At 45.8% G+C, this 13164-nt stretch overlaps 3 gene segments (V, D, J or C); all 3 read right to left on the bottom strand.

Annotated features, from left to right (window-relative positions):
* LOC115528231 overlaps window positions 1-13164 on the bottom strand; it is a 917695-nt gene that overhangs the window by 634657 nt on the left and 269874 nt on the right.
* Window positions 1-13164, bottom strand: part of LOC116738411 — a 688014-nt gene that overhangs the window by 601723 nt on the left and 73127 nt on the right.
* LOC115528232 lies at window positions 7413-8030 on the bottom strand. The segment is given in 2 exon segments: window positions 7413-7819; window positions 7923-8030. Coding segments are annotated over 2 exon segments (438 nt in total).

Raw genomic sequence — 13164 nt, 5'->3', positions numbered from 1 at the left:
TGCAAAATTTCATTGGAATTTTTATGAGGATTGCATTGAGTTTATAGAGTGCTTTGAGTAGCGTGGACATTTTAGCATTATATTTAATGTGGAGATCCCTGGATTTAGGAATTACCTGGAGGCTGTGTGTGAGGGCTAAGGGTTTGTCTAAGATGACCTCCCTCTCTGTCCTTAAAAATGTGGATGGATTATGATAATTCAAACAAAAGAAGAGATACTAGTTTTGGCAATAAGGTAAAGAATGTGGATATGTGCATTTTTCCTTTTTTTCACTGATGTATTCTTTAAATATCAAAAACCTTTCCTGAGCAACAGCTAACCGGTAAGCTGCAGACACTCAGTGCTGCAAGGACAAACAAAACTGTCAAGGTCGTGGAGCCTGTTGGGTTTTCATCTGACTCACTATGACAGACAAGGAGGAGATGTTTCATGGGAGGTATTCAACGGGAAGCATTAAATATTTATAGGCCTGGAGCACACGGTTCTATGTTAACCGAGAGTTGATGACTAGAAGTGTGTGTGTGTATAACTATATCTTATATTTTATTTATACGTAGTTTGTGTTTCATATATATATATACACATATATATATACATATATATATACACACATATATATACACATATATATACACGTATATATATACATATTGTATATATGATCCAGTTTATGTATTGTATGATCCAGTTTATGATTCTTTGCGACACTGAGTTGTGAATTGTCCTTAAGCTTCTCTTACTGTGACACTTCTATAGACTGTCCCTCTTGTTGGTGCCTTTGTCCATTCTTACTGAGTGGGGGCTATGCCTGACGTCATTCAAGCCAAGGGTTTACACCTGTTCCATGAAATCTCTGCACGGGAATGTGTCTCATGTGATTCCATATATTTATACCATCAGTTAACAATATGGACGGCAGACTTATGTGTAGACACTGAGTTACAACCCAGTCCTTTTATGTTCCTGTGGTTGAAATCTTTCTAGTTTTGCCTCATGGGGGCCCTTTAAGTTAGCTCGTGAGTTCCTAGACAAACCCTGTCTTTGTGTGTGTGCGCACACGGGTAGTGTGGTGGTTGTGCGCGGTTTTGCTTGCATTTGTTTGAGAGACAATGACAGACAATGACAGAGTGTCATTTAAGTGCCATTAGTATCGTATAGAATAATCTGTGGCTCAGAGTGTTTTCTTCTGTTCACATGATTACTTCTTTTTTAGCGTTTAGCACCCCCGCGACCTACAGATATTTGCACAGTTTTGCCTCTTCCAATGTTGGATATAATTATCAAATTATTTATAAAAGTGGCACCTCCTTGGTTACCTCTTAGTTGGTTCCTGGTTTGGGTGATTAGTTTAAACCTAGAATCAATATCCATGTGCCAAGTTTAGGTTGCTTTCAGGCTTTCGTGATTAGGAATCAGTTGTTATAAACATTAAAGTGCAGGGTTTTTCCTATGGACAAAAGATATGAAACTTATCCTCATAATTTTATAATTTTAAATTGGCATTTTTTCACAAATAATAGATAATAGGAAGAAACTAGGCACTGCCATGGAGATAATAGTACCAGATGCAAATAAGGCTGACTTATTTTCAGGGACCACATGGTTAGAGTTCAGAGAAACACTGAAAATGTTTCATTTATTTTAACATCAGAAGGAAAAATTGATATGATGTGGCCTAGAAGTGAAATACTTCAGCTGATAAAACAAGAGATTTTCTCTTTCATCAGACTATTTGTGCTGGAAGGGTTTTCTGAGAGTGACTTTGAGGACAGAAAGGACAGGAGGAACCTCACTCACGGGAGGTGCCCTTGCATGGACCTGCGCCCAAGTCATCAGCCACGGAATGAGCAGAATCACAGGCTAAGCTGAGAAGGCAACTGCTGATGTGTTTCCCTCTTTACAGATGAGTAACTAGGTTTTTGTCTCACTTCCCCACAGGCCTGGACCACTGTGTAAGCACTGCTACTGCTGTACCACGATAAGCAGTAATAATCAGCCTCGTCCTCGGCCTGGAGCCCAGTGATGGTCAGGGTGGCTGTGCTGCCAGACTTGGAGCCGGAGAATCGATCAGGGACCCCTGAGGGTCGGTTGTTATTATTATAGATGACGGTTTTGGGGGCCATTCCTGGGATTTGTTGGTACCAGTCCACCCAACTACCAACTCCTGTGCAGGAGATGGTGACCCTCTGGCCCAGGGCCCCAGACACTGAGGATGGTTGATTCGGCCCCGACTGAGCCCAAATCCCTGCAAAGAGAAACAACAGAGAGGATATTCCTGGGGTCTAGAGACAAGAGGAGGAATCAGGCTCACACTTGTGCTTCCAGGACCCTTTCCCGTGTCCCCACATCAAGTCACCTGTGCAGTGAGCAAGGAGGGTGACGAGAAGAGGGGACCAGGCCATGGTGGAGGTCAGCACCGATCTTGCCTTCTGTTGCCTCACAGCTGAGCAGACCCTCCCTCCACCTCTCCCTTCACCTCTTCAACTGTTGAGAGGGGAGGGCCCAACCATGCAAATGCGACCCCCCTGTTTTCTGACTCCTCACTGACTTCTATAGGTGCCTCTGTCTGAGGATGTCAGGGGGATGGGCAGGGTAGGGGCAATTTCAGGGCAGGGGTGGGGAGGTCACAGATGTGAGCCCTGAGCAGAGGGCACAGGCAGTGGCAGGTGGCAATTCACAGCTCTGATCTACCTTGACCCCTCAAAACAGGCCTTGAGTGCCACCTAGCGTCCAGACACAGACATGCCAGTTTATGATGTGAGCAGAGCCCATCAGAGACCACTTCTGCCTCCCCACTGCTCTATCCACTCTCCTCTGCCTAAGCGTTAGACCAGGTCTCCTCACGTGGCCCCCATCACCTCAGGGCAGACTCTCTGTTCTACTCAGACTCCTGGAACTGAGCCTGTCCACGGCTTCCTTGACTCTTAATGGGTCAGGCCTGAGGAGTTGTCTCTACACACATTCCTCTAACAGTAAAGGTTATCAAAAGGGGAAGGAGTTATCTGAATATGACAGCGGACACGGTTCCAGGCGCCCGTGCCAATGCAGGAAGCAGCAGAGAGCAGAGGGCAACTCCCATGGGGGCCTTTGGCAATTGGGACCTGACCCTGGTGAGATCGTTCTTAGATGTGCTTCTTACCCAGATGGAGTGTGTTGATTCACACTCTATCCCGCCATCTATGTCAATGTGCTCATTGTCTGACATCTGAGTCATTCCAGTTTTCTCTCCCAAAGTGCATCAGGAAATATCAGTGAGATCCTAAGGATCCCATTTGGGCCATCTGCTCTAGAATTCATGTATACTCTTTCTGAATTCCTTCCCAAATCCATGGTAGCTCTGTTCCGGAGACCTTGCAAAGGTCCTGTTTTCAGCCTATGTCTTCCTTGGTGGTCAAGAGGAACTTGAAGGACTTTCTGGTGTTTTTATTCTATGGCATGAATCTATGTGTCTCCTGAGAACAATACCACATTTGTTTTCATGACTACACCTTTGTAATATAATTTGAAAGTGCGAAGAATGGTGTCTCGAGGTTTGTTCCTTCTCAAGATTGCTTTGGCAATTTGGGGTCTTTACTGGTTCTATACAAAATTCAGGTTGTTTTTTTTTTTTTAATCTCTGTGCAAAACCTCATTGGAATTTTTATGGGGATTGCATTGAATTTATAGAGTGCTTTGGGTAGTGTGGACATTTTAGCATTATATTTATTTTGGAGATCCCTGGATTTAGGAATTACCTGGAGGCTGTGTGTGAGGCCTAAGGGTTTGTCTAAGATGACCTCCATCTCTGTGCTTAAAAATGTGGATGGATTATCATGATTCAAATGATAGAAGAGATACTAGTTTTGGCAATAAGGTAAAAAATGTGGATATGTGCATTTTTCCTTTTTTTCACTGAGTATTCTTTAAAAATCACAAACCTTTCCTGAGCACCAGCGAAGTATCGGTAAGCTGCAGACATTCAGTGTTTCCAGGACAAACAAAACTGTCAAGGTCTTGGGGTATGTTGGGTTTTCATGTGACTCACTATGACAGACAAGGAGGAGATGTTTCTTGTGAGGTATTCAATGGGAAGGATTAAATATTTACACGCTAGAGCATACGGTTCTATGTTAACCAAGAGTCGATGAGTAGGTGTGTGTATGTGTATATAACTGTATCTTATGTTTTATATATATGTAGTTTGTGTTTCATACATTATATATATACACATATATATACATATATATGTGTATATATATATATATATGTATATATATATATATATATATATGGTACAAATCCCAGGAGATATATCCTAGTTGTATTGTCATGAACAGTGAAGAGATGGATTAGATAAACCACTGGGGAAAATAATTGTGTGAATATTTACATATGAGTAGAACCTTGTGTGACACAGAGAAGGACTAGAGAAGGATCTGGTGTGAGTAATTATAATACATTGCACACTGAGAAAGGAGGGCTTAGAGCACCAGGAACTTCTGGGTCATGGGACTGAGCTCTGTCGGGTAGTAAGCTCTGTCAGGAAAATACCTGTTCGGGTATTTTCCTGCTGGCCTGCCTCACAGCCCAGTCCTCTCAGTGCCAGTGTGAACAGGCCACCGCTGACCCCGGTCCTGGTCACCCAGCTGCTCTGACATCACACAGCATCCCTAGAGGACACTCTGACCTTTGCAGATGGATATTTGAGCTTTCAGTACTCAGGGAAGGAGCATGAGTAGATCCTCTTCCAGGTGATTGGGATGGAGACATTAATTTTCTTCAGATCCCTAACAGCGTCCAGGCTGCTCACCATAGGCTTAGTTTACAGTGTTTATGTTCCTGGACATATTACTGTTCCCTGACATTGGGTTTGCTTGCTGCGGGGGCCTGGCATCACTACCAGTCTCCGATCTAACTTTGTTTTAATGTTTATTTTTTTTAAGAGAGAGAGGACAGAGAGAAAGAAAAAAGAGAGACATAGAGAGAGAGATCAGGGAGATACAGAAAGAGAGCAGGAGACGCAGAATTAAAAGCAAGCTCCAGGCTCTGATTCTGTGCCACAGAGCCCCAGGCAGGGCTTCGGCTCACGAACCACGAGATCATGACCTGAGCCAAAGTCTGAAGCTTAACCGAGTGAGCCATCCAGGCACCCCGACCAGTCTCCAATCGAAACCAATTTCAAGGCCTCATATTTCCCAGGATCAGTCCCGGTTCATATGTGATAAAAAGTCCACGGGGGTTATCCTTGAACTTTGAATACTTTTTGCTGTTGCTGCTGTATTATGAGAATCTCCTGTTATATCCCATCACCTCCATGGTACAGGCTCTGGGGCCTTTGAAGTCTCCGTTTGTCAAAAGACTACCTGGTCTCCGCAGAGAAGTATCCACTGTACTTAATTCCCAATTGGGTTTTGACCGGGCCTTTATACTTAGTCTGGAATTTAGTTTTCTTCTCTGGTATACTTATGACTCATTTGACTCTCTAATAGTTTAGTTTTGTAAGTGTTTTCAGGATGAACATGATGTAAACCACTATACAGTACAAGGGAATCGATCTTAGAAATTCGTTCTCTGCTCATCCATTAAGGGACATTCAGGGAAGGGAATCCCACTCACATTCAACACTATTATATTTATTTGGTAAATGTGCCATGGGTTAACAGTGAGAAGACAACAAAATGTCTAGATTTTTTCTGGTGATACCAGGGTTCTCTGGACAATGTAGGATGGCTTCATAGGCCTTTCTCCAAAATAGTGAGATTCCTTTCAGCATCATTCCAGACCGAGGCAGAGGGAAAACAAAGACAGAGAAAGCCTAGAACAAATGCAGTTACACTCTACAGGTTTCACCCTGGTAATTACATCTGCAACAGTCTCATTTCCAAATAAGGTCTCATCCTGAAAGATGGGAGTTTTTAGAACTCTTAATCATATGAATTGTTGGAGACACAGTTCAACGCGTAACAATTAATATCCACAGTTTATTCAGATTTTCTTAGTTTTTCCCTAATGTCCTTTTTCTGTAGTCAGATCCAGTTAAGATTCTTTGCGACATTGAGTTGTGAATTGTCCTTAAGCTTCTCTTACTGTGACACTTCTTCAGACTGTCCCTCTTGTTGGTGCCTTTGTGCATACTTACTGAGCGGGGGTTATGCCTGACGTCATTCAAGCCGAGGGTTTACACCTTTTCCATGAAATCTCTGCACAGGAATGTGTCTCATCTGAGTCCATTTATTTATTATCATCAGTGAAAAATATGGACGGTAGACATATGTGTAGACACTGAGTTACAACCCAATCCTTTTATGTTCCTGTGGTTGAAATCTTTCTAGTTTTGCCTCATGGGGGCCCTTTAAGTTGGCTCATGAGCTCCTAGACAAACCCTGTCCTTGTGTGTGTGCTCACACGGGTATGTGTGGTGGTTGTACGCTGATTTGCTTGCGTTTGTTTGGGAGACAATGACAGAGTGTCATTTAAGTGTCATTAGTATCATATACAATAATTCTGTGGCTCAGAATGTTTTACTTTGTTCACATGATTAATTTTTTTTCAGCATTTAGCACCCCCGCGACCTACAGATGTTTGCAGAGTTTTGCTTCTTCCAATGTTTGATATAATTATCAAATTATTTATAAAAGTGGCACCTCCTGGGTGACCTCTTAGTTGGTCCTGGTTTGGGTATTTCATTTAAACCTAGAGTAGGGGCGCCTGGGTGGCTCAGTCGGTTGAGTGTCCGACTTCAGCTCAGGTCACGATCTCACGGACCGTGAGTTCGAGCCCCGCGTCGGGCTCTGGGCTGATGGCTCAGAGCCTGGAGCCTGCTTCCAGTTCTGTGTCTCCCTCTCTCTCTGCCCCTCCCCCGTTCATGCTCTGTCTCTCTCTGTCTCAAAAATAAATAAACGTTAAAAAAAATTAAAAATAAATAAATAAATAAAAAATAAAAAAATAAACCTAGAGTAAATATCCATGTGCCAAGTTTAGCTTGCTTTCAGGCTTTCGTGATTCAGAGAAGTTGTTATAAACATTGAATGCAGGGTTTTTCCTATGGACAAAGGTTTTGAAACTTATCTTCAAAATTTTATACTTTTGAATTGGCATTTTTTCACAAATATTAGATAATAAGAAGAAACTAGCCACTGCCATAGAGATAATAGTCCCAGATGCAGTTAAGGCTAACTTATTCTTCAGGCCCACATGGGTAGACTTCAGAGGAAAAACAAAAATGCTTCATTTATTTTAATATCAGAAGGAAAAATTGATATGATCTGACCTAGAAGTAAAATACCTCAGCTGATAAAACAAGAGATTTCTCTTTCATGAACACTCTTTGTGTCGGAAGGGTTTTCTGAGAGTGACTTTGAGGACAGAAAGGACAGGAGGAACCTCACTCACGGGAGGTGCCCTTGCATGGACCTGCGTCCAAGTCGTCAGCCACGGAATGAGCAGAATCACAGGCTAAGCTGAGGAGGCAACTGCTGATGTGTTTCCCTCTTTACAGATGAGTAACTAGGTTTTTGTCTCACTTCCCCACAGGCCTGGACCACTGTGTAAGCACTGCCACTGCTGTCCCTCGATGAGCAGTAATAATCAGCCTCGTCCTCGGCCTGGAGCCCAGTGATGGTCAGGGTGCCTGTGCTGCCAGACTTGGAGCCGGAGAATCGATCAGGGACCCCTGAGGGTCGGTTGTTATTACCATAGATGATGGTATTGGGGGCCATTCCTGGGATTTGTTGGTACCAGTCCACCCAACTACCAACTCCTGTGCAGGAGATAGTGACCCTCTGGCCCAGGGCCCCAGACACCGAGGATGGTTGATTCGGCCCCGACTGAGCCCAAATCCCTGCAAAGAGAAACAACAGAGAGGATATTCCTGGGGTCTAGAGACAAGAGGAGGAATCAGGTCCACACTTGTGTCCCCTTCCCGTGTCCCCACATCAAGTCACCTGTGCAGTGAGCGAGGAGGGTGACGAGGAGAGGGGACCAGGCCATGGCGGAGGTCAGCACCGATCCTGCCTTCTCTTGCCTCACAGCTGAGCAGAGCCTCCCTTCACCTCTCCCTTCACCTCTTCAACTGTTGAGAGGGGGAGGGCCCAACCATGCAAATGTGACCCCCCTGTTTTCTGACTCCTCACTGACTTCTTTAGTTGCCTCTGTCTGAGGATGTCAGGGGGATGGGCAGGGTAGGGGCAATTTCAGGGCAGGGGTGGGGAGGTCACAGATGTGAGGCCTGAGCAGAGGGCACAGGCAGTGGCAGGTGGCAGTTCTCATCTCTGACGTACCGTGACCCCTCAAAACAGGCCTTGAGTGCCCCTTAGTGTCCAGACACAGACATGCCATTGTATGACATGAGCAGAGCCCATCAGAGACCACTTCTGCCTCCCCACTGCTCTAGCCACTCTCCTCTACCTAAGCATTAGACCAGGTCTCCCAAAGCCCCCCATCACCTCAGGGCAGACTCTCTGTTCTACTCAGACTCCTGGGGGTGAGCCTGTCCATGGCTCCCTTGACTGTTCACGAGTCAGGCCTGAGGAGGTGTCTACACACATTCCTCTAACAGTAAATGTGTACCCATAGGGGAAGGAGTTAACTGGATATGACAGCGGACGCAGGGCTCCAGGCGTTCGTGCCAATGCAGGAAGCAGCAGAGAGCAGAGGGCAGCTCCCATGGGGAACTTTGGCAGATGGGACCTGACCCTGATGAAATTATTCTTTACATGTGCTTCTTACCCAGATAGAGTGGGTTGATTCACACTCTATCCCGGCATCTATGTCAAGGTGCTCATTGTCACACGTCTAAGTCATTCCAGTTTTCTCTCCCAAAGTGCATCAGGAAATATCAGTGAGATCCTAAGGATCCCATTTGGGGCATCTGCTCTAGGATTCATGTATATTCTTTCTGAAACCCTTCCCATATCCATGGTAGCTCTGTTCCGGAGACCTTGCAAAGGACCGTTTTCAGCCTATGTCTTCCCCGGTGGTCAAGAGGAACTTGAATGACTTTCTGGTCTTTTTATTCTATGGCATGAATCTATGTGTCTCCTGAGAACAATACCACGTTGGTTTTCATGACTACAGCTTTGTAATATAATTTGAAAGTACAAAGAATGGTGTCTCGAGGTTTGTTCCTTCTCAAGATTGCTTTGGCAATTTGGGGTCTTTTCTGGTTCTATACAAACTTCAGGGTTTTTTAAATTTCTGTGAAAAACGTCATTGAAATTTCCATGGGGATTGCATTGAATTTATAGAGTGCTTTGTGTTGTGTGGACACTTTTGCATTATATTTTGTGGAAATCCCTGGATTTTGGAATTTCCTGGAGGCTGTGTGTGAGGCCTAAGGGTTTGTCTAAGATGACTTCCATCTCTGTGCTTAAAAATGTGGATGGATTATGATGATTCAAATGAAAGGAGAGATACTATTTTTGGCAATAAGGTAAAGAATGTGGATATGTGTATTTTTTCTTTTTTAATACAATGATGTATTCTTTTTAAATCAAAAACCTTTCCTGGGCACCAGCTAAGTGTTGGTAGGCTGCAGACACTCAGTGCTGAAAGGACAAACAAAACTGTCAAGGTCGTGGAGCCTGTTGGGTTTTCATCTGACTCACTATGACATACAAGGAGGAGATGTTTCATGTGAGGTATTCAATAGGAAGCATTAAATATTTATAGGACTAGAGCACACGGTACTCTGTTAACCGAGAGTCGATGACTACAAGTGTGTGTGTGTATAACTGTATCTTATGTATTATTTATACGTAGTTTGTGTTTTATATATATATGTATATATATATATATATATATATATACATATATATATGTGATATAAATCCCAGGAGATATATCCTAGATGTATTGTCATGAACAGTGCAGAGATGGATTAGATAAACCACTGGGGAAAATAACTGTGTGAATATTTACAGTAGGAGTAGAACCGTGTGTGACACAGAGAAGGACTAGAAAGGGATCTGTTGTGAGTAATTATAATACATTGCACACTGAGAAAGGAGGACTTAGAGCACCAGGATCTTCTGGGTCACGGGATAAGCTCTGTCCTTACAATTCCCAAGCTTCTGCAGGTTCCCAAATGGGCAATCCCATCTGGATGGGGGCCCCATCTGGTGCAGGTGACCCAGTCACCTCCAGTGTCTCTCCTCAGCGCTGGGTCTCCCTGGCTGCATCTAGGGATGACTGTGTTGTTGACCATCGCCTATGGGTGCTCTTGGGAAAAGGCAACGTGAGAGGCACATGCCCCTTGTTTCTAATTACATCTGTCCTTGAAGAATCTCATGTGCATTTTTGTTAACGTACCCTGCCCCATGAACAGTGAGGGTGGGGGCAGGTGCAGAGGATTATGGGGACTGGCTTGCCTGGGTGGGAAGTGACCTGACATGAGAAAGAGATGGGATGTCTCCTCAGGCCTTCCTGATACAGCCTGTGGAGTGGTGAGCCTGCCCTCTGCCCTTCTTATCCCTCAGTGCAGCACACAACTTCCCTGAGGGGGTCACTCACCTGACGTCCCAACAACACAACTATCTAAGTGGTGGGGGGGGCACAGAATGATTCATGCTGAGGAAGCCACAGCTCTGAAGTAAGGACTGAGGTGTGGTGGTGCCTGCCACACAGGAGGTCGCACTTGGGGGATCAGAAGCCCCCGCCCCTGTGTAGGGATGGGTGGGGTGCCAGGCAGGCTCAAGTCCAGAGGGTCCCTCTCTCTGCTCAACTCCAGTTCCTTCTCCCAGTCCTAAGTGAGTCTGAACTCTGAGACAGCAGGGGGCGCTGGAGGTCTGTCCTTGTGCATTGGGGGAGGTGCAGGGATGGCTGAGGGGTGTCTCAGCTGGGCACCCAGTCCTGGAACCCTGCCTTGTACCCTCTGCTCTATGCTCAATGGGGCCCACGATTGGCTCCCCAGCCCCACCCCACACTCAGCTGTCACCATATTCAGTGAGTAGGTTTAGGGACCCAGGAGGGGAGTGATTTGCATGAAGGATTCCTCTCTGCTCTCCAAAGTGGGGAGGGGATGAGAGAGGCTTTGTGCAGTTGTCTCACTGGTGGGCTCAGTCAGGGACACAGCCTGGGCTGTCTCCACCTTGACCTGGACCCCTCTCCTCCTCACCCCCCTCGTTCTCCGCTTAGGTGACTGGCTGTGGAAAGCAAGGCGAGTGATTATGGGCTGGGGTGTGCTGGCCTCCTTCTTCCCCTCTTTTGAAGAACAAGCTGGAGGCATTCCCTCAGGACCTGCCTGTCGGTGTCTCCACTGCTGTGTTGCAGGGTCCTGGGCACAGTGTGCCCCGACACAGGAGGCCTCCCTGTCAGGGTTTCAGGGGCAGAATGTGACCCTCACCTGGACTGGACGGGAGTTAGCAACAGTTTTGGAGCAAATTATGTGGGCTGCTTCCAAGAGATTTCTCTCAGCGTTACCACAACTGTGGTGCTCAGAAGAAATGGGCCCTCGGGGATCTCAGCTCGGTTCTCTGGCTCCCACTCTGGGAACAAGGCCTCTAGGACCTTCTCAGCCTGCAGCCTGAGGATGAGCCTTATTGTTAGTGCTCCACATGGGGCAGAAGCATCAGTTCTGACATACTGCTGCAGGCCCATGGGGACCTGAGACAGAAAGCTGTCTCTGTCACCCCCAGGACTGCCGGTGAGAAACAGACAGGGAGGCCTTGGAGACCTTGGAGGGTCTGAGGGTCTGACTCTGAGCACAGAGGAAATTTAAAGGGTCAGTGACAGTAGTTGCCTCTCATTTGTTTTTTCTTCCTTTCCTGTCTCTCTCTCTTTCTTTCTTCTTTCTTTCTTTCTTTCTTTCTTTCTTTCTTTCTTTCTTTCCTTCTTTCTTTCTTTCTTTCCTTCTCTCTCTTTCTCTATCTCTCTCCCTTTCCTCTTTCCTTCCTTCCTCCCTTCCTTTCTTCCTTGGATAAAGAGCTTTATTTGGATTAAATGAGAGCTGGTGAAAGAGAAGGGCCCAAGACTCCAGTGAGATTAGGTTCCAAAAGTGCAGGCAGAGTTTATCAACCCAATGGACTCCACCTCCCAGCAGCCTTCCAGTTAGTAGGGTCAGTAAAGGCCTGCTGGGAAATGTATTTGCCAGTAAATCACCAACGTTTGCCAACCATCACTACAATGGTAGAGTTTCTCTTTTCCATAATTAAATCTCCACAACACCTCCCATGAAACCACAAATATTACAAAAAATGTTTTAAAAAATCGCATTTGACAGATCTTATACTCGTCTCAGTATTTAGCTCCGAAGTCTCATCATCTGCCAAAAATAGTTCTACTAAACTCATCGGCTGAAACGTCCATCCATGTAGTGAGAAGACAGTCTTTGCTGGCCCATGGTCATTCTAATCCAATTTCCCCAGCCAGTAGGGCTGCATAGCAGAGTAAGGCTCAGATTGGGGGGGAAGGGGGAAGGGACGGGGCTAATTTTCTCCAGTATAAGTTCGCATCTAAAGCTTGGTGGGAGAGCAGAACCAGAAAGGCTTGAGGGAAGGGTCCAGGCCCTGTACTCGGTCAGAAGAGAAGGAGGAGGAGGAGGAGGTGGAGGAGGAATGCTTACCATGCTTGTTGTATTTGCATATCTGTAAGAACTTTCTTCATTTTCTTCCATGTCTTCTTTTCCATCTATTTTCCATGCCAGGTGCCAAGGGATTCACAGGAAGAATGCCAGGACAGATGTTGGGTAGGGAGTAGGTAGGGACCTAGGGGTTGGCCTCCCGGATGCCCTGCTTATGGTGCAGGATGGGGGTGCACTGGGGAGAAAGCTGGATTCCCCCGGGGAGCTGCTGCAGGAGATGGAGAGGGGCCTGGAGGGCAGGCAGGGTGGTCAGGTGGTGAATGGCAGGATGGGCACCTTCAGGGTACCTGACGTCAGTAGATCTGGATTTGGACCTGGCTGCTTGGCATTGGGATTCCACATGTTCAGGTGTTTCCTCCAGCCTTTACACACACCACCACCCGGGCTTGACTCACCCTGCCTCTCACCTCAAGTTCTTTTTCCCAAATAGAAAACAAATCAAATCTAGTAAGATAATTTGCATGTCACCGAGTTCACTCATTTCAAGTATACTACCCAGCAGTCTGTAGTATATTTACTGAGTTGTGCGAACATCATCATGATCGAATCGACAACATTTCCATCACCTGCAGAAAAAGCGCTGACCCACTAGCAGTCACGCCACTGCC

Source organism: Lynx canadensis, chromosome D3 (genome assembly GCF_007474595.2).
Source record: "Lynx canadensis isolate LIC74 chromosome D3, mLynCan4.pri.v2, whole genome shotgun sequence".
Taxonomy (NCBI): domain Eukaryota; kingdom Metazoa; phylum Chordata; class Mammalia; order Carnivora; family Felidae; genus Lynx; species Lynx canadensis.
The sequence above is the reverse complement of the archived record's forward strand: the minus strand, read 5'-3'. Positions and strand labels throughout refer to the sequence as shown.